This window comes from Martes martes (assembly GCF_963455335.1).
Source record: "Martes martes genome assembly, chromosome: 1".
Classification (NCBI taxonomy): Eukaryota; Metazoa; Chordata; class Mammalia; order Carnivora; family Mustelidae; genus Martes; species Martes martes.
The window spans coordinates 204,040,458-204,065,546 of record NC_137888.1 but is presented as its reverse complement, the minus strand read 5'-3'; the positions used below and the strand labels follow the sequence as shown (position 1 = coordinate 204,065,546).

Below are 25,089 nucleotides of genomic sequence, written 5' to 3'. Positions count from 1 at the left end.
AAGAGAGTAGAAATGGCAAATAACATCTTAAATTAGTATGAAAACGGTTTGCCTTTGCATGCCTTCCTGAAGATGCCTGGAGGTACCCTCCAGGGGTTCCCTGGATCTACTTTGAGAATTGCTGTGGTAGCAGATTGGTGAGCTGTGGGGAAGTTTGAGGGGCTGCTGAAGGCCCTCGAACTACAGCCTGAGACTCCACCTTAGGTGCACAGATAGGCTTATGCCTATTTCTGAGCTAGGATAAGCAGACGGAAGAAGTCAGCTCTGGCCATCTGCTATCCATCCACAGGTGTGGAGTCTGTCGGAACAGGGGACCCTGCTGGACATCCTGGAAGGTGTCGGAGCCCCCGTGAGCCTGCTGGCCTGGGGTGGGGCCTTGGTGGCATCTGCTTCCCAGCAGTCCTCGTCTTTTAAAATCTGGGATCTCACCTACCTTCAGAAGCCGAGGGCCTGCACCCCGTTCCTGGATCGCACCGGCCTCACAGCAGTGTCACACAATGGGGGCTACATTTACTTCCCCAAGATTGGGGACAAGAACAAAGTCACCATTTGGGACTCAGCGGAAGGTGGGTAAGATATAAGCCTGGTCGTTCATGCGGGGAAGAGGTAGAGCCCCTGCCTTGGTCTGCTTGGGCTACCAGAACCGAACACCACAGCCAGTGGTTTTAAAAATTGACATTTATTTCTCACAGTTCCGGAGGCTGGGAAGGCCAAGGCACTGGCAGGTCGGTGTCTGGTGACAGCTGTCTTCCTGGTTGTCGATGGCCCCTTTCTTCTTATGTCCTCACAGGAGCGCAAAGAAGGAAGCTAGCTCCCCAGTGCCTTGTATAAAGGCACTGATCCCGTCGTGGGGGCTCTGCCTCATGCTTTCATCACCTCCCAACACCATCACATGAGGGGGGAATTACTCGGTCCATAAGACCCCCCTGACTCCAGTCAGGTTGAAAGTGATTAACCTAGATCAGGACTTGACTTTAAAATTTTTCCAGCACGTGGGTAACTGACCACCTGGTTGTCAATCTCCGCGTTAGTTCCGGTTTCCCGGAAACAGCGCACGGGATGGGGACATTTGCCCAAGGGGTGTATTGAGGGGAGCTCCTGGAGAAACCCGAGAGGGAGTGAGGGAAGCAGGCAGGGGCAGGGGGAGGACTGAACAAGGAAGTGTGCTCAGCCTGATCCCCAGAGGGCCATTCTGGTTTGGGGACAGCTCCCCGAACATTTTGAGATGAGGGGCTCCCTTGCCCTGAGAGCAGTGGGCAACCTTGGGGCTGGGTGCCCTGACTGGTATAGGGGGTCAAGGCATGTCACCAACGGTGTCTGCTATAATCTCCACGGGGTGAATGGAGGTACGGATATTCCTTGTTAATGATAAAATACTGGGAGAAAAGAGATTCACTCTCACGTTCCTGTGTTCATGGGTTTGGCAGATCTTTGGTTAGTGCCGGCTGTGGAGGCGGGCTCTGAGGTTGGCTGTGAGCAGGACAGATGAGGTTACGACATTGGAGGTGCCTGCCCTCTAGGCACGGGGGGTACAGTGGGGTGTGAGAGAGAAGCGTGCAGACTAAAGCCCGTTTGTCTAATAGGGTTACAAGCTTGCACTCGGAGTTCATACAGCCCACAAGGCCAGATGTTTAGTCTGTGACCCTTTCCGGACGTTTATAAAGGGCTGGGATGAGAGGTCGTGCATGTCCCTTTGTCCATCTGTCCCGATGGGGAGCAGAAAGTCTCAGAAGGTGTTAGGCAGGGCGGTGAGGAGATGGGAGGACAGGAGTGGAGGCAGGGGAATTGCAGCGGAGAAGCTGGGGAGTACGGATCATGAAAGCAGTTTTTAAAATGCTTAAAAATAGGAAAACCGTGGCGTGAGCATCCCTCTGAGCTGTTCTTGACGTGGTCTTCTCTCCGTGGTAGGGGAGGAACAAGACGCCCTGGACACGTCCAATGAGGTCAGGTGTCTGGAGGTTGCCCAGCAGGCCAATCTCCTCTTCACTGGCCTCGTTTCGGGGGTGGTGCTGGTGTTCCCCCTGAACTCCAGACAGGATGTGATGTGCATCCCCCCTCCCGAGGCCCGGAAAGCCATCAACTGCATGGCACTTAGTCAAGGCGAGGAGCGCCTGGCCATCGCCTATGACAGCATCGTCCTGGTGCTGGACATCAGCCCCGGGGATCCCTGTCCGGTCATCGACGGGCCAACCTACACCTTCTACACCCAGCTGCCTGAGACCATATCCTGCGTGGCTGTGCTGGCCGACTACCGCGTCATCTACGGCATGACCAACGGTGACCTCTTCCTTTATGAGTGTGCGAATTCCAAAGTGTTCCCTTTGGAGGCCCACGGGAGCCGGGTCACCTGCATGCAGGTCAGCCACAGGGAGCAGCTGGCAGTCAGCGGGTCCGAGGAAGCCCTGCTGTGTCTCTGGGACCTGCAGGCTTGCAAGTGGACATTCCAGATGAACTACACGGTGCGTGGCCCCCACACAGCATGATGCAAGGTCCCGGCATTAGAGAGCTGAGGACAGGCGTCCTGGGTTAAGTGCACACCAAGGACCATCGCCTGGGGTCTGGGGCAGGGTGAGGCCAGGGAGAGATATTCCCCTTGGGGGCCGAGTTTAAGGGACACTAAAAGACTCAGCCATCAAGAGAGATGCAATTTTAATGCAATGTTTACCAAAATCTAAAGAAATGCAAAAAATTCCCAAAGAACAAAATATCATTTTTTAAAAGATTTTATTTATTTGATTAGAGGGAGAATGAGCAGGGAGGAGGGGCAGAGAGAGAGGGAGAAGCAGGGAGCCCATCGACAATGATGCTAGGTTCTTTCCCAGGACCTTGAGATCACGACCTGAGCTGAAGGCAGATGCTTAACCGACTGAACCACGCAGGCGCCCCCAAAAATATAATTTTAAATAAAGACAGGATCAAGTCCTGCCCGGCACACCCCTGCCTCACCCTCCTTACCCTAATCCTGACTGCCATTCTTGCGTCCAACGGTTTGATTGCCTTGTCTGTGACAGGGCCCTTTCCAGCCATAGCCAGGGTCCATGCTGTCCCACCTCTTAGAGCCACGTTCTCAGAGGGGACACAGTGTGAGCTCCGGGACAGCAGGATCTTCTTGTGTTTTGCTTACGGAGGTAGCCCCCACCCCTAGGAGAGCTCCTGACACGTCCTCAGGGCTCCACAAATATTTGTGGGATAAAAACAAAGCAGCAGGACACCTGGGGGAGGGGCTCAGTCGGTTAAGCGGCTGCCTTCAGCTCAGGTCGTGATCCCAGGATGATCCTACGGTCCGAGCCCCACAGCCAGCTCCCTGCCCCTCTCCTCCACTTACTCTCTCTCTCTCAAATAAATAAATAAATTCTTAAAAAACAAAAAAAAAACAATAGAGCAAATACATGATGGGCTGTGGAGCAACAAGAACTTTGAGAAAAGGGCGAGGTAAACCGGGTAGAGGGGCAAGGGCTGCTGTTTAGGAAGGTCAAATGAGTCTCGTAGCACCTGGCTGGCTCATTCGGAAGAGCATGCGATTCTTGATCTCGGGGTCGGGAGTTCGAGCCCCGTGTTGGGGGTAGAGATGATAAATAAATAAGCTTTAAAAGAAAAAAGAGAAGAAGACGGTGAACTAAGTCTGGTGTGAGGGCTTTCTAGGTAGAAGTAACAGCAGCTATGAAGGGAGGCAGAAACAGGCAACTGACTCCTTAACCTAAGAAGTGTGCCAGAGTCCACACTGCCCATCTCACAAGGAGCTGTGATAGCCGTTTGTATCAGTAGAATCAGGGGCTGTCATAAATATACCCATATATCCATACATTAGATAAAAACACATATTAAATATCATCCTAGAGTTTAATCTTCACAACGACCTCGTAAGGCTGGTGTTACTATTCTGGTTTTTCAACGTTCGGCACAAAGGCCGCACTTTTGGTTGCAAGATGTAAACATTATTCATAAACATAAGGAGATGATCTTGTAACTAAGAGAAGAGAGTATATAGAGTATATAGAGTTTCGTCTTAAAAGGCCTTCATCCCATCTGACCTTTATTTTTATGAAGCCACTATAATACTATAATACGCGGCTGTCAGTAAACTTCTATTTCATTGAGATGGGAAATGTCACCATAGCAGTTAAACACACCTAGCTTTTTATTTTTGTTTTTGTTGTCATGTGTTTATTTATTTTTAAGCAGGCTCTGTGCCCAGCCTGGAGCCCAACGTGGGGCTCAAACTCACGGTCGTGAGTTTGACTGATATCAAGACCTGAGCTCAGATTAAGAGTTGGAGGCTTAACTGACTGAGCCATCCGAGCACAGCCTCCCCCCATTTTTTTTTAAATGAACTTAATTCTGGAATGATTTTTCGATCTACAAAGAAGTCATAAAGATAGTACAGAGGTTCCCCTCTACTTCTCCTTACCCAGTTTCCCCGATGTTATCATCTTATGTAACTCGAGCACATTTGTCAAAACCAAGAAATTACCATGGGGACTGGATTGTTAACTAAGCTACCAACTTCACTGGGATCATACTTTTTTTTCCAGTGCATTTCCTTTTCCTGGTCTAGGATCCAATCTAGGATGCATTTAGCATATAGCCTTTAACTAAAGACCATAATAGCTGATGCTTGTAGAATTGAGGTCACTTAGGAAATTAAATCCAATAATTCCTGCTCTCCAGGGCAAACTGTCTGCAAACCTCTAAGTCCAATCCCTATGCAAATGCGTTCTGGTCCTAGAGTCTTGGTGATGGAATATACCCACGTCTCCAGGGTTCCGTTGGATCCATCCCCATGGGAGGCTTACATGCCTGGCTTCTGACACAAATGCCTTTCAGTGGGTCTCCTGGGTATCTCAGTTGCACTCCAGATCACATCGTCTTTTTCTACAGAATTCTTACTGTAGGGGAGTCCAGTGTCTCTGCTTCTCCATGGATGACAAGTATGTGTATGCGGGCTTGAAGGATCGCTCCATCATCGTCTGGAGTGTGCTAGACGGTGAGTCATTTTGCTTCAGGAGCAAGACTGAGCTTAGATCTGGAGAAGAAGGCCTTGTGTTGGGCTCTGGGTGTTGCAGGGCCCTGCCCTGGCCTTCCCAAGCTGGGAGGGAGCTACCTAGAGAGAGGTGTCTGCAGGTCAAAGGGACAGGCCCCCTGGAGCTACCTCCCCTCTTCTAGACCCATGCTCTGGGTACCTGGAACCCTGAAACATTCTCCCCACCTGGGATGGTGTCCTTTTCAGGGCCTGGACAGTCCTCTTCCCCAGGCTCATCCTCCCAAGGGTGGACTGTCCTCCCTAGTATGAGCAACCCTAGACTTGGGGGTTGGCCATGGGGTGATGAGCATGGAGTCTGGGTGCATGAGCTGGGTAGGTGGTCTGGATGCATATGTGTCAGGCCCTTAGGAGTGAAGGACACAGCTGGGTATGGGAAGAGAAGGAGGCCAAGCTGCTCAGAGCTGGGACTGGCTCTCCCACACCATGACATTCTATAATGGAACTGAGAAGCCTGACAATTCTCCACCCAAGCATGACCTTCCAGGTGGTTCCAAAGGTACATCCATCAGTGTAGGATGATAGAGAAAATTTCACTTAATAGTTAATTAGCTAGATTTGCAACATTTACATATTTTGCCTTATAGGATATGGGCCTCAAATCCTTCTCTTGCCCTAGGCCCTGTAAATGATAGGGGCAGCTTGCTTAAGACCAACTGCTTTGAAAACCCCACATTTCTGGGTCTGCTCAGTACTACCCTCAAGGCATATTAATAAGAGTGAACATGTTTTGTGTATTGGGTACTGTCACTGAAGCTATTTAATTCTCTCGACAGTCACCTCATTTTACAGAGCAAAAATTGAGGCTCTGTGAGATGGGGTGACTTGCCCAAAGTCACACAATGAGTAACTGGTATGCAGTGGTTTGCAGCTGGTCTGCCTGGTCCCCATGGTCACCCTCATCACTCTCCTACCTAGCATCCTATAGAGAAAGGACCCCTTATGACACCAGAAGGGGGATAGGTGCCCAAGTGAAGATGCAGACATTCAGGGAGGTTAAGAGATTTGTCCAAGGTCACAAAGCAAGTGAGTGAATGAATATCAGATAGATTTGAATACATTGTAATAAAATACAGTGCAATCAGATAGATTGTATAGTCTACTACTTGATGGCAAAGATGTCTGGCAAAAAGTCACAGATGGTTCAGAAGCCGAGATCTGTGGATGGTGGCCTTAAAAGCCCCTCCTAGGCAGGTTCACAACGTCTCCTCCTCCACTAATAGTATTTACTGAGCTCACTCTGGGCTAAAACCAATACTAAAGCACGTGACATCCGTGACCTTTTCAAATCTTAGAATTCCCCTCTGCAGGTGGGTTTAGTTATCATCCCCATATTGCAGAGGAAGCAAGAGAGACTCCAAGAGTTTAGAATTTGTGTGTAAGCTAGTAAGGGGCATAGGAAGGATTTGACCCCATGCAGCCAACTCTCCAGTGGGTGAGATCAGATCTCTGTAGCCCCTACTTTCTCATTAGTGCCCTGCCCTCCACTCCCAAAAGGCACCCTGCTGGCTGTCCAGTTTGTCCACGCTGTGGTGAACAGGATCATCCCAACTTCCAACGGCTTCATCGCCCCCACTAGACATGGCTATCTCATCCGCGAGCGTTTCCAGTGCCCTTCGTCAAGAACGTCACAGCAGGACCCCCTCAAGAACTTCAAGAAGGCAGTGTGGAAGGTCAAATCCAGACAGAGAGAAGAGCTGGCAGCTGCTGCCGGAGCATTCCAGGACTCGAGATCAGCAAGTGCCCACAGAAATGAATGCAAATCAAACAAACGCTCACAAGTCTGCCTGCTAGTGTAGAACCCCTGAAAGTCATGGGACTTCAGTGAGTTCGCCCCATTCAATCTGGTTGATGCAAAGAGTGTGCTTAGGTATATCTGGACCCAAAGCCTCAGATTATATAACTCAGACCCTGCTTCTCAGCACCCTTCCATTCTTCTCTCCTTGTTGGCAGTAGTCAAAGACCAGCTACCCACAGGCTAACAACATGACAGCCAAGGTCACTAGAAAAGAGACCTTCCCCCTTGCCAGCCGTCTGAACCAAAGTGCTGGCCCTGATTCTATGGGCCCCAGTGAGCTTCTGCACCTCTCTCTGGGAGAATGCAGTGCTGTGATGGGCCTGCCTGACCCAGTGCTCACCAGAGCTTAGGAGGGAGTCAGTAGCACCCACCCAGATTGCCTGAGCATGGGAGAGGCTAAGCCTGGGAGGGGATCTAGGATGCTGGTACAAGGCAGCGGGAGGACAGAGGGATGTGGGACTGATCAAACCACAGATGTGGACCACAGAGCTTTATAATTTGTAAAGCATCAGGTGCTATTTTCTGATCTCTATCATAGCCCATAGTTCAGGGAGAGTGGGAGTGTCCACATCCATTTTAGATGAGGAAACCAAGCCTTGGTAGGTAGCTGTGATTTGGTCAAGCCTCAGGTGCAAGAGCTCTGGGAAATGAGAGCCAGGAGACATCCTGTCCCTATCCTGTTGGACCACTTCCCTCTGATTTTAGTCTCAGAAGCATGACCATTCCATAGGTGACAAGTCCAATATCCATGGGGGACAGCAAGTAATCTAGGTGATTGCCATGCACCTGGGGGAGCAGCAGAGAATAATGGAGACCCTGGGCCATGTGGAGGATGTGTGCTCTGCCCTGGGTGGATATGGGCACCCCGACTCCGCCTCAGAATGGCCATGGGGAGAAGCGGCAAGAGCTACCTGTTGTTGTAAGCAAAGCCGGAAACCCAGACTGTTAGGCAAAATGTTCCCACTTTTAGAAGTTGGAGATTGTCTCAAATTTACATCCACAGGCACATTTAGCCTGTGTGTCTCTAGTTCAGCAGGCAACTTCATGACCCAAGCCAGCATGAAAACAAGAAACCTATTTTAGTTCTTCTATCCCTACTCCCTGGCTCCCAAACTTTGAGGATGAAGATGGTCTTTTATCTAAAAAACTGGAGGCTCTCGGAAGTGAACAGAAAAAGTCACCAACATCTCTTTGCTGAGCTTTTTGACCATCTCTACTCTCCCCAAGTTCAACAGAGGAACTGATTCTGTTTCACTGAAATGGATCTTTCTTCTTTGCCCGTAGCCTTCCAGAAGCCCCCACTTGGTTCTGGGGCTTTCACCATAAAGATAGGAAAGTCCAAACTTCAAGGTGCTATTCCCTCTCCCCTCTGTTGGCTTCCAGACAGTTTTAGAAAAACAACCTTAGAAACAGAGGCTTTGAAGCAAAGTGTGATCCTATCGACTTCTTCAGTCATTTCCCAAACCAGGGTTCCCAGGGAGGCTTTGTCAGTTCTGCAGATGTTAGCATCAAATTCCATTTTGAAAAAATATTTTAAACTGTAATTTTAAAATGCACGGCCAGCTGGATGAGGCAGCGGGTTTTAGGATGCGGGACTAACTTAGGATTCTCCTGCCATCTTCGTTTAACTGAGATTTTGATGGGAGCCCTTGAGGAAAGCCACTCTTTGGGACCACTTCTCAGTGAAATGATGGCCTTCCCCAATGCAGAAATAAAGTGGACGTTGTGACAGAGTAGGATTTCAGCCAAAACTTCGGGTTTAAAATGTGTGTCCATCTCAACAGCCTCAGTGAGAATCCATGGCTTGTAGTAAATACTACTTCGAACGGAGGAGAGAAATTTTACTAATAAAATGCAACTCTGAATTGTTCTGTTGGAGTTTTTTGCAGCAAGCTCTCATTTGAGAAAGACGTTGGGTTGCTAAGAACGTTTGACAAGCTCTGTATTTTAAGGAGTGACTTAGCCGGCCATGGCAGGGCCAGGATGAAAGCAACATTATCAAAATCCCCACCTCACTCTCCTACGCAAAGCAGGACCATGTCATGGAGCATCCAAACTGGGATGCTTTTGAGAGGAAAAGGTGGGACTTTAAAAGATTACTCCTGAGGCGCCTGGGTGGCCCAGTGGGTTAAAGCGTCTGCCTTCGGCTCAGGTTATGATCCCAGGGTCCTGGGATCGGGCCCCACATCGGGCTCTCTGTTCAGCGGGGACCCTGCTTCCCCCTCTCTCTCTGCCTGCCTCTCTGCCTACTTGTAATCTCTGTCTGTCAAATTAATAAATAAAATCTTAAAAAAAAAGATTACTCCTGACAGCTGAAAAAAAAAATTGGACAGTCCCGAGATGAGTGGAATATACACCCTTCTAGTTGCAGTTTATATGCGATCCCCGAGACTTTTTGAAATTGAGATATAATTAACATATAACACTGTATCAGTTTCTGGTATATGACAGAAAGATTTAATATTTGCATATATTGCAAAACAATCACCACAATAAATCTAGTTAACATCTAGCACCACACATAGTTACACTTTTTTTTTCCTGTGATGACAACTTTTTTTAAAGATTTTTTTAAGATTTTATTAATTTTTTTAAAAGATTTTTTGATTTAGGTGATTGCTACGCCCAACATGAGGCTCAAACTCATGACCCAGAGATCAAGAGTCACAGCTTCACCCACTGAGCCAGCCAGCTGCCCCTCGTGATGAGAACTTTTAAGATCTATTCTTAGTGACTTTCAAATATACCTTGCAGTATTACTAACCACACTCACCGTGCTGGACATGACATCTCCAGAACTTATTTGTCTTGTAACTGGATTTCTCTTATAACTTGTGACCACCTTCTCCCGTTTTTCCCACCATCCCTATTCCCCGGCCTCTGGTAACCCCCAACCCCCCCCCCACCCCGATCTGTTTTCTGTATCTTTAAGTTTGGGGTTTAGTTCTAAAATTTTAAGTTTAAACTTATTTTTTTAAATTTTACTTTATTTTAAAAGTCTACAGACTTTTTATTTACTCATTTATCCCAACGTGAAAATGTTCAAACCTACCACCAAGTTGCAATGAGGACAATGAACACCCACGTTTGCTCACCATCAAGACTGAACAATTGCCTGATCACCGTCAATCTTCCGCTAAAACATTTCAAAGTTAAGAGCCAGGACTGGGTGAGAATACTGAGGCACTCACCTCAGGCACAAAGCTTTTTTTTTTTTTGCGTGAAAGAGAGAGAGTGCCCATGAGGGCTGGGGGGAGGGACAGAGGGAGAAAGAGAAAATACCAAGTAGGCTCCACACTCCGCGCGGAGCCCAACACATGTCTCGATCCCAGGAGCCTGAGATCATGACCTGAGCTGAAATCAAGAGTCAGACGCCTAACCAACTGAGCCACCCAGGTGCCCCTCAGGCACCGGCTTTAAGGGTGTAGCAATCAAAGTAAGTAATATTTTATTACTATAAAAAAAAACTCAAAATGGACCAAAAAATGCACACTGAATAAAATATCAACATTTTAAATTAAAGATGGGATCTGACCCTGCACTTGAGTGAACTGGCCTCACTTGCCTCCTCCTTGTTTTGACTCTGGTGATGTCAAGACTCCTCATTGCCAAAATACATCAGGAGACGGCTTTTCGGGAATAAAGTTATTCTCGAACGTAACCGCACACCTATGAAAACAAACAGTTGTTACTTCGTATTTAATATCTTTCAGTAGGCATCCCTAATTTTCCTGCTCAGCCCTAAAACATCTTTTATAGCTTTTTTTTTTTTTCAAACTAGGATCTGATCAAGATTTGTTCACGGGGGGGGGGGGGGGCACATGGTTTTTTGTTCTTTTAGTCTCTTGCATTCTAGAGCAGGCTTGCCACCTGCTTTTGTAAAGAAAGTTTTATTGGAACATGGCCACACCCATTCATTTACATACAGCCCGGGGCAGCTTTCATTAGTGACAGGGAATGTACAGTTCCAAAAGCCAATACGGCCTTTTACAGGAAAGTGTGATGATTGTGATCTTAAGGCTTGATTAGATTCAAGGTAAACCTTTTTTTCTTTTTAAGATTTTACTTATTTATTTGACAAACAGAGATCACAGCAGGTGGTGGGGGTGCGGGGTTGGGGGGAGCAGACTCCCTGCTGAGCAGAGAGCCTGATTCGGGCTCAATCCCAGGACCCTGAGATCATGACCTGAGCCAAAGGCAGAGGCTTAACCCACTGAGCCACCCAGGTGCCCCAAGGTAAAAATTTTTTTTTTTAAAGATTTTATTTATTTATTTGACAGAAATCACAAGTAGGCAGAGAGGCAGGCAGAGAGAGAGAGGAAGGGAAGCAGGCTCCCTGCTGAGCAGAGAGCCCGCCCGACATGGGGCTCGATCCCAAGACCCTGGGATCATGACCTGAGCCGAAGGCAGAGGCTTTAACCCGCTGAGCCACCCAGGCACCCCGGTAAAATGTTTTTTTAACAGATTTTTTTTTTTTTTAAAGAAAGATAAGGCAGGAGGAAATCTTTTTTTTTTTTTTTTTGAAGATTTTTGTTATTTATTTGTCAGAGAGAGAGAAAGCGGAGCACAAGCAGGGAGAGCAGCAGAGAGAGAAGCAGGCTCCCTGCTGAGCAAGGAACCCCATGTGATGCGGGGCTCAATCCAGGACCCTAGGATCACTACCTGAGCTGAAAGCAGATGCTTAGCCAAGTCATCCAGGAGTCCCAACAGATTTTTTTTTTAAGACCTTACTTATCTACAGGGGGTGGGGGGGAAGAGAGCATGCATGAATATATGCACACACAAGTTGGGGGACGGACAAGCAGACTCCCAGCTGAGCAAGGAGCCCCATGGTTGGGGGGGCTCCATCCCAGGACCCCAAGATCATGACCTGAGCTGAAGGCAGACAATGGACTGAGACACCCAGGTGCCCCTAACAGAATTTTTAAAGCAGTTTTAGCTTCACAACAAAATTGAGTGAAAGGCACAGAGATTTCCCATATACCCCATGCTCCAACATATGCACAGCTCCCCTTTACTATCAAGTGGTACCTTAGTTACACTTGATAAACCTACATTGATACATCTGTTAAAAAAGAAACAGTTGGGGTGCCTGGGTGGCTCAGTGGGTTAAGCCTCTGCCTTCAGCTCAGGTCATGATCTCAGGGTCCTGGGATCGAGCCCCACATGATCTCAGGGTTCTGGGATTGAGCTCCGAGTCGGACTCTCTGCTCAGCAGGGAGTCTTCTTCCCCCCTCTCTCTCTCTGCCTGCTGCTCTGCCTACTTGTGATCTCTCTCTGTGTGTCAAATAAATAAATAAAATCTTTTAAAAAAAGAAACAGCTGGCGTAGAATAGCCACTTGTGCTAAGTTCCACATCAGCAAACCAACACTTAATACCTAATTTAATAGCTCTTCCCAGGACTGGAATCTTAACCAGTCGGTCTGGAATTTGCTGGTCAGCCCTAGTGAGGTAATCCACCTGATGGAGCCCCTCCAGCCCCCAAAGAAAGATAAGATCATCTGTTTTTTCTTGCCCCGTTCTGTCTATAAAATCTTTCCATTTTCTACTGCTCCTTGGCGCTCATCTCTGTTTGCTAGACGGGATACTGCCCAATTCGTGAATCACTGAATGAAGTCAACTTGATCTTTAAATTTACTCGGTTGAATTTTGTTTTTTAACACATCATAATCACAAGGTAAACATTTTTGGCAAGACGACTTCAAAAAGGATTAGGTAGACATTTTTACAAAATGAAGTACCGCTCATTTAGCAGCTGCGAATGATAACTCACAGTTTCTGTGGGTTGCAAGTCCAGGCTCACTGTGGCTGGGATTTTTGCTCAGGATCTCACCAGCCGGGCTGGGATCTCGCTGAGAGGCTCACAGCCCTCCTCCAGGCTCATTCAGGTTGTGGGCAGCCCTGAGCTCCTCATTGCTGCAAGACTGTGGACCTCAGCTCCTAAAGGCTGCTCCTGTCCACAGGCATGCACAACGTAGCTAGTTCCTCATTTAAGGCCAGCAGGATCGCACCTCTCTGCTGTTTCGAGGCTCTGACCTCCAGATTATCTTTCAAAGGATGTTCCTGATTAGGTCAGGACCACCCAAAAGAATCTCCTTTCTGGTGAACTCAAAATCAACCCAAGGGGACCTTAAGCCCACTTGCAAAATCCCTTCACCTTTGCCGTGTGGTGTGACTTAGTTGCAAAAGTGAAATCCATTATACTCACAGGTCCTGCCCCCACTCTAGGAGGGCAGGGTAGGAAGGGTACACATACCAGAGGTGAGAATCTCGGGGCCTGCTTTATAATTCTGCCACAACACGTGATTCTGGACTTTAGAGATTTTGGTCATGAAGTTTGCCATCTGTAAAGACTCAGATTAGTTCAAAGTAGGATCCTTTGATCTTGTCTTTCTAACCTTGCCAGGACACTACCCAAAGAAAGACCTACCTATGAATCTTACCACAGTGTTATCAAGCTTGTGAAATGGTGGGAAATGTGTGTTGGTCCATCCAAACTGCCAGCTTTAGGGGTGCCTGGGTGGCTCAGTCGTTAAGGGTCTGCCTTCGGCTCAGGTCATGATCTCAGGGTCTGGGATCCCTCATCGGGCTCCTGCTCAGCGGGAAGCCTGCTTCTCCCTCTCCCACTCCCCTTGCTTGTGTTCCCTCTCTCACTGTGTCTCTCTCTGTCTAATAAACAAACAAACAAAAAAATCCTTAAACTGTCAACTTAAAGGTTGTTAATTTCATCCGTGTAGAGGAAAACAGTAAAGGAAAAAAACTCAGCATTTTTTATGCTTTATAAAAATAAGGGTGAAAGATTTTTTGTACTACTCTCCACATGTTGAATACACACACACACGCACACACATGTGCACACACACACACAAGGTAGAACAGCCTTGTGGTTTCCTGTTCTCCAAATGAGTGAGGGCTTCCTCAGACCACATGAGATCTGTAAAAAGAATGGAAAACTACAAGTGATCCTTGAAATGCGAACAGACTCATACTCCTTTCAGGCGGGGAGGCATGGAGTGAAGACCCCACGGTGTGTCAAAAGCCCACATGTGCAGTTGGCTCTCCGGGACAGTGACTAACAGATTGCCCGGAGGCGCTGGTGTGAGAGTGACGGTCCAGACATCTGGTGGCCTCAAGGGGTTCAGGCCGCCTTAGCTGATGTTCATACAGGAATGCGCTGAAACTGAGCTGAATCCCTTTCTGGGCTGGGAGCCACGAATCCTGGAGGCTTTCTTCCTCCTCAATCCGCCCCCCCCCCCACCGCACCTACCCACCACCACATTCTCTCTGCTTTACCTTCTGATTATTGCTCCCTTCCTTCCCCTTCTCTCCACCTCCACTGCCCCCCTCCTGGTCTCAGCCACCATCGTCCTTCTAAATGATGAAACAGCCTCCCCGCACCCTCCCTGGCCCCCGTCCAATCGCTTCCCGGCAGAGTAGCCCGAGCATTTGCTTCCAAATTCAAAGCTGCTCAAACAGCAACTCGGAGAAAACCCACGCGCGGTTTCTACCGGCGCTAAATGCCAAGACCAAAATTTTTAACTCAGTCCATAAGGATGAGTGGTCTGCCTCTTCTGGCCTTGGCACCCTTACCCTGCACCTCCCCGTCCCCACCACCAGCCCTGGACTCTTCTGCCATCCCACAATTCTGGTGTCTCTGTCTTGCTCTTTCTAAGTTCAAATGCACCGCCTTGCTGCCCTTCCCAGGGCCCTCGTGCAGCTGTTCCTTCTGACTTTCTTTCTTTTTTAAGATTTTATTTATTTATTTGAGAGAGAGAGAGAGAGAGAGAGAGCTTGAGAGGGGGAGGGGCAGAGGGAGAAGCAGGCTCCCCGCTGAGCATGGAGCCCAGTGTGGGACTCGATCCCAGGATCCAGGATCATGACCTGAGCTGAAGGCAGACGCTGAACTGACTGAGCCACCCAGGCACCCAAGCTCCTTCTGACTTTCATGGTGAATGCCTACACAACCCTCAGAACTCACCTGGAATGCCACCTCCTCCGGGAAGCCTTCCTCATCCCCTGCTAGACCAGGTTAAATCCCCGGAGGTGGCAGGTAGCATTTTCCAAAAATGGTCATGGCAATATTTCCTGTCCCCTGTGCTATTCCAGAACCTGGCCATTCCTCAGGTTCTGGAGTTTGTTTGCCCTCCTTTTGAACTTGGGAGGGACTTTTTTTTTTTTTTAAGATTTATTTATTTGAGGGGCGCCTGGGTGGCTCAGTGGGTTAAGACTCTGCCTTCAGCTCAGGTCATGATCCCTGGGTCCTGGAATTGAGCCCCACACTGGGCTCTCTGCTCAGGAGGGAACCTGCTTCCCTCTCTCTCTCTGCCTGCCTCTCTGCCCACTTGTGATTTCTGTCTGTCAAATAAACAAAATCTTTCTTAAAAAAAAGATTTATTTATTTGAGAGAGAGCACAAACAGGAGGTACAAGGAGAGGGAGAGAGGATCTCACTTAAACTGCGTGCTGAGTGTGGAGCCCAATGTGAGGCGCGATCTCATGACCCTGAGATCACGACCTGAGTAAAAACCAAGAATAGACTTTTTTTTTTTAATTTTATTTATTTATTTGACAGAGAGAGAAATCACAAGTAGGCAGAGAGGCAGGCAGAGAGAGAGGGGGAAGCAGGCTCCCCGCTGAGCAGAGAGCCCAATGCAGGGCTCGAACTCAGGACCCTGAGATCATGACCTGAGCCAAAGGCAGAGGCTTAACCTACTGAGCCACCCAGGCGCCCCAAAACCAAGAATAGACTTAACCGACTGAGCTGCCCAGATGCCCTGAATTTGGGAGGGACTTTGTAACAGGCACTAGGGAAAGACTACCATGGACATGTGACTTCTGAGGCTGGATCAGGACAATGACCCAGCTTCTCTTGGGACAATCGTTCTTAGAACTCAGCTGCCACGATGCTCAGGCTGAAAAGGGAAAGGATGGGACTTCAGGTAGGGAAAGACTAAGGGTCCCAATTAGGTTCTGAGGGTATTTCAGGTGTCCAGACACTGGGACAGAACAAAAATAGAGATAAGGAAGAAAAACCAGAACTCTTATCCCAACCGCTAGGGGTAACATGTTTTTCTAGTAATTACACTGCAACCACAGAAAATAGAAATTAACCAGAAAAAATGATCAGGCCTCAAAGGAGACATTAACTATGAAGATTAACCAGACCTAGCAAAATAGATCTACAGATCCCAGATGTCATAAGAAACAAAGACTCTCATACAACGTGTAAGTGTCATGTCTGGTTCCAGACCCACTGACCTAACTAACCACTGGCAAGTTTCCTGGTCGAGTCCTAATAAAAGGCCAGAGATGAAAAGCCCTCACTGGCAACCCTACCACGACCCCTCTCGCTCTTGAGCGCTTTTTCTGTATCTTTGCTTCATAAAACTCGATTGCTTTGCTCACCCTCCTTTGTCAGCGAGACTCATTCTTCGACTCCGTGAGACAAGAACCTCACTCTCCCGCTTTAAGGCTGCATGTGGTGCCTGCAGGGAGGTATTCCTGGGGACAGCCGTGGTGTGGGTTTCAATCTACAACCAGCAGCAACTGACAAGATGTGTGAGGGAGCAAACCCTCAGAAGATTCCAGCCCCAGCCTTCCGACTACCCAGCGACCAGAGCCATGAGCTTTCCCTGCCCAGCTGCCCAAATTGCAGACAGCAGAGCAAATAAATGTTGTCGTCTCAATCCTCTAAATCTTGGGGTGGTTTGGGACTCAGCCACAGTAACCGGAACAAAGTAAGTGTTAACACATCTTTTCTTTGAAGGATCTGTTACAGTTCAAACTGCATTTTGTGCGTGTGACTATTTGATCCCTATCTTTCTGAAAACACTGAGACCTCTATGAGGGCAGAAGTCTTGCCTGTTTTGTTCACCATTCCAGTCCCGACACGGAGCTTGGCAAGCGATGCACTCCCTGCCAAGGTATTCTTAGCTTTCCCGCGCTTCCTCACATATAAAAAGAAATGCCATTTGGTCATTGTGCGAAAGTTCATTCATTCGATAAATGTTCACGGTTGTGGCTCTATATCAGGAATCTGTGTTAGAGTTGAAGCACAAAAAGGAGGTGATGGGGGTGGGGTGCCTGGGTGGCTCAGTCGTTGGGCGTCTGCCTTAGGCTCTGGTCGTGCTGGGATCAAGTCCCACATTGGGGCTCCTGCATCTCGGGGTTCCCGCATCTCAGGGCTCCCTGCTCACCCGGAGGCCTGCTTCTTCCTCTCACACTCCCCCTGCTTGTGTTCCCTCTCTCACTGTGTCTCTCTGTCAAATAAATAAATAAAACTTAAAAAAAAAAAGAAGAAGAAGAAGAAAGTGATGTACTGGGGATGGTGGCAAGGGTGGGGGAAGTAAATTAAGTTGTGCTTTGAAGAATGCATAGGGCAGGGCTTCTGACAAGGGAAATGGTGTGTGCTGACCCATGGGGCCAGGGAGCAGCCAGGCTGGACAGGCAGAGAGGGTAGGTGGAAAATTCCACAAGAAAAGGTTTGTAAGGGCCAGGTTCTTGCTGATGTGGGGAAGATGTTAGGGTTCAAGAAAGAATTCTTTTTTTTTTTTTTTTAAGATTTTATTTATTTATTTATTTGACAGAGAGAGAGAGAGAGAGAGATAGCAAGAGAGGGAACACATTCTCCCTCTCCCAAGAAATAATTCTTGAGACAGCTTTGGTGCAAAACAGGTGAGTTTATTAAAGCATGGGGAGGAACCCATGGGCAGAAAGAGCTGCCCTCCAGGCCAGGAGGAGTGGCTAATTATATACTTCTAGGTTGGGAGGGGGTTAGGGATAGCGTAAGTCTCTAAGGAATTTTTGGAAGCAAGTTCTCCAGGACCTTGAGGGGGCTGGCTATTGCTGGGAAGGTCATTTATTACATCTAATAGAATCTGAGTTATGAGACCCTTCAGATGTATATTGGTGGGTCATATGCTTGGGATGATTGCCTACATGTATCTTGGGGGTTAAAGATAAAGGAAGTTTCCAAAGGAATTTTTATATGTTAAAGTAGACTTACAGGATCCTGGGGATCAGGCTAAGATTGCTTTTTGCCCTTAACAAAGTAATAACATTGAGGCAGTTGAGTCCCTAGAGGAAGGTCACTCTGCCTGTTTCAAGGACTTGTGAATGGGCTGTAAGTATTAGAGAAATTTAGTAATTTTTCTTCTTAAGAGGCTCCTGAACAGGTCCACTGGGGAAATGATGTGATCAGGGCTAGGGAAGCGAAGAGGGGAGAGGGGGAACCAAGTCTAGAGCCAGTTAGCAAAAATGCACTTGGCAAGGCCCCCTGTAGTGCTGTGTGGCCCTGGCCCTGGCCCATTGTCACATCAACCCTATAAACCGGGGATCCACAAATATTTTTCAGTAAATATATCAGGGTCTGCACATCTTAGGATCTGTCACAGCTACCCACCTTGCTCTCATAGTGCAAAAGTAGCCACAGATGATAGGTACGCGAGTGGGTGTGCCTGTGTTCCAGTATTATTTTACAAACACTGAAATTTGAATTTCAGAGGTTTCACGCGTCACGAAACAGTCTTCTCTTTTGAAATTTTTCTATCTTAAAAAAATGTGAAGACCGTTATGAGTTCGCTAATGGAGCTGGGCAAAAGCAAAGGGCAGGTCTCGGTTTGCTCAGTTGCACTATATAAGGAATTGGTTAGCATTTCAATTTTGGGAGTAAGATCCCAGAACAAGTCCTTCAAGGAGCCACGCCCCTCACGACATCACCAAGCCCCGCCCCCTCCGGGGCGGGGCCTGCGCGTGCGCGGCCGGCCCTCGAGCGGGGGCGGGGCGGGCCGCGGCTCCGACTTCCAACATGGCGCACGCTGGCGGCGGCAGCGGCGGTGGCGGCGGCGGTGGCAGCGGCGGTGGCCCCGCGGGACGGGGGTTGAGCGGCGCCCGCTGGGGTCGCTCGGGCTCCGCGGGCCACGAGAAACTGCCGGTGCACGTGAGTGCTGCCCCCACCCTCCCTCGGGAACCCTGTTGTCTGGCCCCCGGGCCGATGCCCCTCGCCCGGGCCCCGCCCGACCCCGCCTCGGCCTCCACTCCGCACGGCCCCGGACCCCAGACCCCTGACCCCTTACCTCAGCTCCTCGGAGGCTCGGCCCGTCTCCCTCCCCGCCAGAGACCCTTGTCGTCCGTCCCCTCCTCCGCCGACCCCCGCCCACCGGGACCCTCCCCCTCCCCGCAGGTGGAGGACGCCCTCACCTACCTGGACCAGGTGAAGATCCGCTTCGGCAGCGACCCTGCCACCTACAACGGCTTCCTGGAGATCATGAAGGAGTTCAAAAGCCAGAGGTACCCGCGGGACCCCTCCTCACCCCGGGGGGGCCGCCCTGGGCCGCGATCCGGCTGAGCGGAGTGGGAACCCCCCATCCCGGCTGCTTCTCCGCCCCAGTCGGGTGACCTTGCGCAGGTCGTGGAACCTCTCAGAGCCTCAGTTCTTTCTGAAAAAACGGGAGTGGAGAGTACCCCCCTGTGGAGCTGTTGTGGGGATTCCTGGAAGGAGAGCAGGGATGGGGTGAGGAGAGAGCAAGAGAGAGAGGGAAGTCCGCAAGCGAGAGAGTCTGGTTCTGTCTTTACTCAAAATGATTTTTAAAGGAATTTTGTTCACCAAGGATCTTTTAAAATTAATTTTAATTTTTTTAAGCACTACATCAGAATGTTCTATGTTTTGAGTATTGAGTGTTTTGGCCCACTCTCCCCCTTAAATCTTGTCAGCAAGGTGAGTGCCTCACCCAGTGGCACCCTAGTGCCCGGCCTGCTGGACAGTAATGCGCATAAAATGCTCTGTAAGGGGCCTGGCACATAGAAGGGTTTAAAACACATTGGCTGATTTTGTAGGCACAGTCAGGAGGGTTAGAACTAGGTGGGGGACCTGGAGATCATGCTATCCTTTGACAGGAGGCTCACTTAGAGTGGGCCAGCTGCTTGCCCAGACCAATCTTAGGGGCAGTCAGGACTAGAACATGGGCACTCTGACTTTTAGATTCGCAGTGGTCACATCCCCAACCAGGCTGCTTCCCCCTCTCTGAGGAAACGTGGCAGGGCTGGCCTGGTTTCCTTCCAGGAGAGACAAGCTAAAGCCTTGAGAGGGGTCCCCCCTACAGCCATAAGGGAGACCACTGGCATTGTTGTGCAACCCCTGCTTGCAGGGCCTTTGGTATTTATGCCTTGTCGTCACTTGCTGGGATCAGCGCCTGTGTCATAGTTCATCACCTTGCTTAGAGGGCCTCCTGCCACTACTTGGAGTCCCGGACTTTCCCTTCGTCTCCTGACATTTTCAGAACTGAGTGTGTGTGTGCTTGGAGTGTTTGGGGGAGATGTGCCATGCAAATGTCCTGTGGTTCTCGCTAGGAAGGCACAGGGAGCCCGAGCCTGGCAGCTGTGGAAGTAGATGACACATTGGCTGAATCACACTGGTCACGTTGCAGGGTGCTTTGTTGTCCTTCAAGAAGCTCATTAGGTGGCACTGTCAGGCGAGTTGGGAGTAGATTTGGCTTTCCGTGTGCTCCCCAGGACACTTCTGCCCACTCTCCCTCTTTTTCCTTCCAGCATCGATACGCCTGGAGTCATCCGACGCGTGTCGCAGCTCTTCCACGAACACCCTGACCTCATTGTTGGATTCAACGCTTTCCTTCCCCTCGGGTACAGGATAGACATTCCCAAGAACGGCAAGTTAAACATACAGTCGCCTCTGTCTAGCCAGGTATGCCACTCTGGTGGTCTGAGGGATGTGGTCCTGACACTTCACTCCCTGGTACTCAGATACCTACCTCAGGCAGCCCGTCTTGTGTCTTATTGCCGGAAAGGCAGCGAAGATCCAATCTTTGTCTAGACACAGCGTTTGCTTCTAATGCAGGTCAAAATAGATCAGAGTCCCTACCCAGCCGCCTATTTACCCCACGCCAATCCCTTTGGAGGATTCAGATCAAGAGTGGATGTGGTTGTTTGTGTCTGGGGGGCATTGTCCTAACAGTTCTATGTCCTGTCAAAATAAGCACCCACCGTCACCAGGCTCTTACCCTGATGCTCTCCCTGTGAGCACGCCAGGCAAGCCGCACTCAGACTCGGGCGTGGGGTCTCTCTGATCATCCCAGGTACCAGCCACACAATAAAGCAGTTGAGACGCATGTGAGAATAGCCGTTTTGTCGTTGCTGGGCCGCATTTCATTGCCAGCAGCGTCCTTGGCTCAGCCTCGGCTTGTGGCTTTGGTTCCTTCTGTCTCAGGTGGCGGCTTGCTGCTTCCTCTGTCCCTGCAGTCCCTTCTTGCCCAAGCCCACACAGAAGCCTGTGTGAGCTTTACTCTTACAAAGTAGCCACTGCCTTTCCTCCCCCTTGGCCCCGTTGCTGTAATGCTGTTGGGGGTGGGGCGGCTATCCAATGTGTTGGAGATGTGTACAGCATCCCTGACTCCACCCACAAGGCCCTGGCCCCACGATGACAGCCGGATGCATCCCCAGACATTGCCAGATGACTGCTGGGAACCACATCGCCCACATCGAGAGCCCCTGGTCTCTGTGAACCATCTCTTTCAGCCTCTTCTGTCTCTGCTCCAGGGCTTTGGGTTTTAGCAGGGAATAGTAAAAAAAGCCTACCCCAGGAAGTGTTCTGTCCATTTGGCCTCTGATGAAGGAGATAGCAGTTTCCTATCAATGCAGGAGTCAAATTTGGAAGGAGAATGGCCAGAGGCAGTGTGACCGTGACCGCCCCCTCTCTGAGAGGGACCCGCATGTAAATTCTGCCTTCTCTCTATGCAAGGCCAGCTCCGCCACCAGCATGTTGCCTCATTAAAGCCAAGGAGAGCATCTCCGTTTTGAAAAGGAAATCGGAAGCGCGTGGCTGCTGACCTCCAAAGAGCTGCGTCCATTTCACATTTACAAGTGGAGCGCCACGATCCAGATGTAGGGCTCGTTGCTCCAGAAGATCAGCAGCCTTAGCGGGGTTCACCTGCGGAACCGTGGCGGCTGGGAAGAAAAGCAGGCTCCTTGGCAGCAGTGCGCAGGGCCGCGCTTGGACGAGTCGAGTCTGCACATGGGTGGGTCGTGACCATCGCTCCCTAAGAAAGAGCCGAGGTCGGAGACCTCGCTTGTGGAAATTGCCTTGCTCGGTCCCCAGCTGTTGGAGTAACTCAGCTTGCGGGGCTGGATCTCAGCGCAAACTGCTCCGAGGTCTCGTTTGCAGGTGACCCTTCCGGTCAGTAGCCACAAGGCCCCTGCTGTTGTGCTCACTCCATGGAGGCGTCCTACGGACACAATGAGACGGGACCAGCCCTGTCTCCGCCTGACTCCCCCAAGACCACACAGCCATGTGGTCTTGCCAAAGCCCCGAAGCCACGACGTCTAGGGCCCCTGTTTCCTGCTGCCCACTCCATTTCTGTCCACATCAGTTGACCTGCTGGTTTTCCTGCCCTGCTTTCAGCGCTCCTTCCTGCCGGGCCTAGACGAGATGGCCTGGAGTCCTTGGAGAGGCCACAGTAGCCCGGGAACTTCTCAGGGCTCCCTACGTGCCACGCCCCAATGACTTTTGTTTTGTTTTACTGGTTTTTCTAGCTTCTGTGTTTCGATGTACACCTTCAGTGTTTTTTTTTTCATTTCTCATGTCCTCATGAGTCCTACCAACTCCAGGCAGGGAAGGAGTAGCTCTGAGGTGCAGAGGAAGAGAAGTCAGGGGAGTCCGCGGCTGTGGGGAGCCCTTGGTGCAGGTTACTCAGCGTTGGCCTTGTTGCCCTTGGGACCAGATTGTTCTTTTCTGGAGCAGGCTGTCCTGTGCCCTGTATGGGGCTGAGCAGCAACCCCGGGCCTCTGCCCTCCACCATGTGTCAACCTAGAAGTGTCTCCACACATTGCTAAGTGCCCACTGCGGGACAGAATCAGCCTCACTGAGAACACAAGTCCAAGAGGAAGACGGACAGACATGTGCCATGATGTGGGGTGTGTGCCCCCAGGAAGGCCAGGGCGGCATGGTGGGAAGAATGTCGCCTTGCTGGGGCTACAGCCTGCTGAGTCAGCATCCTCTTGGAGCTGGTCAGCGGGCCTCAGTTGTAACGTCACTCCCCAGAGACCCCTCTGCTCCCACCCCCGGTCGTTCTCGTGTCACCCAGTTTTGTATATTGTAAAATGGCAAAGCTAGGGTTTGAAATTCAAAACCTGCTGTGTCTTGATCTGGCTTGCCTGGCAGACTGAGTCCAAATCAGGCAGGACCCTTGTCTGGCTGCTTCACAACCGTGTCCCTCTTCCGGGGCGGTGCAGGGCAAGTGTTGGAGGAGCAAGATACAGCGTGTCGGTGGGAAGGTGATGACTCTCCGCTCTGGGGTTCCATTCAGAGCCACCCCTGCCTCCTGGGAGCCCGCCCCCTCAGGGTCGGCTGCAGCAGCAGTCAGCTTGAATGCAGGTAAAGGTTAAACCCTTAGTTCGTCTGATAAGTGACCCCTTTACATTCAGAGGCTGGCCTGCCATGGGGAGGGTCATCTGGAAGTTCAGTGAGTCCCTGTTGGGTCGCCTCTCATATTTGTGTCTTAGTCCCTCACGGAGCAGGTGTCAACCACCTCTTCTGCTTCAGGCCGGGGTTTATTCAGAGTCCCTGCTCTTGGGCATGCGCACATCAAAGCAGGGACCCTCAAGATACAGGTAGACATGGGATGCCTGGGTGGCTCAGTGGGTCAAAGCCTCTGTCTTCTGCTCGGGTCGTGATCCCAGGGTCCTGGGATCAAGCCCCACATCGGGCTCTCTGCTCAGCGGGGAGCCTGCTTCCTCCTCTCTCTGCCTGCCTCTCTGTCTACTTGTGATCTCTGTCTGTCAAAAAGAAAAAAAAAGATACAGGTAGACAGACAAGAAATACATGAGGGACTTTAGTGAGTGACGCAGGGGCAGGGCTTGAGGGGCTGAGGGCAGAGGCCACAGGAGAGATTGGAACCCTGCCTGTGTCTTGGGGCAGGGGTTTCCCGGGCTGAGTCTGAAGGCCTGAGGTGTTGAGTGAGTGCTTGAGAAACAGCGAGGGAGCCTGCGAGGTTGGGGGGGGAGGTACAGGGATGAGTGTGGGGGTGAGAGGAGGAAGGGGAGCCCGTGGAGAGTTCCAGAAAGGCCACTCTGGCTGGGGTGCCAGAAGTGGACTGGGGTCAAAACAGGATCTGGGGGCCAGGGAGGGGTCCCCAGTGATCCAGGCAGTGGGCAGCGATGTGGCCCTGGGGATGAGGAGTCCGTGAGAGTGGGAAGTGCAGGGAGATTCCAGGATGCCTCAGCCTCTGGGTGAAGGTGGCAGCACCTGCTGGGGTGAGGGAGGCCTGGGAGCAGTGGGGGCGGCAGGGAAGCTGCTCTGCGTTTGGAATGTGCTGTTTGATGAGGTGTCTCGCACGCATCCAGGTGGGGCTGCGGCCACTGGGAGGGTGGTCTGTGCAGGGTTGCTCCCTGGTGTCTAGTAGGACTATATCAGACTATGCCTGAATGAAGCCACTCCGGGCAAGCACAGATGAGAAAAATCTGGATTGTTCTGGAAGGTTTAGAGCAGGGTTTGGCCCAGGAACCAAAGCCAGCTTATATTTGTATGGAGAGTGGTTTTTACATATTCCAGAGATTATATTAAAAATATTTTTAAATTGTGACAAGATTCACGGTAACATAAATTCATTTTTTGTAACTGAAGTATACAATTCGGCGGGTTTGCGCATACTTACGTTATCTTACAACCATCCCCCCCTCAATCCCGGAACATTTTTATCACCCCGGAAAGAAACTGTATCTCACAGTTCTCCTCTCCCACCAGCCCCTGGCAACCACTAATCCACTTTATCTCTGCAGATTTGCCTGTTCTGGACATTTAGTTTCAGTGGAATCGTATGTAACTTCTTGTGTCTGGGTTCCTCTGCTCAGCGTCACGGTGTCGAGGTTCACCCTCACTGTAGCCTGTGTCCGAGCTACGTTCCTTTCCGTAGTTGAAGAATTTTCCATCGTAGCGATGCTGCACGTGTGTTGATCCATTCCCGGTAGCTGCTTGAGTCGTTTGCACGGCTGTTTGCGATTCTTGGGTCCGTACCTGAAAGCGGAGTTGCGGGGTCACGTGGTAACTATGTTTAACTTACGGAGGAACCGCCAGGCTGCTGGCCAGAGCAGCTGCCCCATTACCGTCGGGCCCTCATTGCCAAGCCCTGGCCGTGCGGAGGCTTCTCCATCTTGTCCCCGCCCCTCGGTCCAGGGCGTGGGAAAGGGGTACGCGGAGCTTGAAAATGCCCCCCGAGGAGTGGTGGGGAGCTCCAACGAGCTCTCA

General features: G+C 50.3%; 2 protein-coding genes across 4 annotated transcripts in view; both read left to right on the top strand.

Annotated features, from left to right (window-relative positions):
• The window catches only part of NWD1 (NACHT and WD repeat domain containing 1), a gene marked incomplete at both ends in the record, with an annotated part of 56,659 nt that extends 49,822 nt beyond the window's left edge, over positions 1 to 6,837 (top strand). For both annotated transcript variants that reach the window (XM_080826698.1, XM_080826697.1), the window contains 4 exons: positions 290 to 566; positions 1,909 to 2,459; positions 4,879 to 4,984; positions 6,536 to 6,837. In XM_080826698.1, coding sequence (XP_080682824.1) covers positions 290 to 566; positions 1,909 to 2,459; positions 4,879 to 4,984; positions 6,536 to 6,837 — 1,236 coding nt within the window. The remainder of the gene's footprint in view (positions 1 to 289; positions 567 to 1,908; positions 2,460 to 4,878; positions 4,985 to 6,535) is intronic.
• Positions 6,838 to 18,626: 11,789 nt separating this feature from the next.
• The window catches only part of SIN3B (SIN3 transcription regulator family member B), a 35,258-nt gene continuing 28,795 nt past the window's right edge, over positions 18,627 to 25,089 (top strand). For both annotated transcript variants that reach the window (XM_080805021.1, XM_080805022.1), the window contains exons 1-3: positions 18,627 to 18,774; positions 19,018 to 19,124; positions 20,382 to 20,535. In XM_080805021.1, coding sequence (XP_080661147.1) covers positions 18,643 to 18,774; positions 19,018 to 19,124; positions 20,382 to 20,535 — 393 coding nt within the window. In that variant the 5' untranslated portion in view covers positions 18,627 to 18,642. The remainder of the gene's footprint in view (positions 18,775 to 19,017; positions 19,125 to 20,381; positions 20,536 to 25,089) is intronic.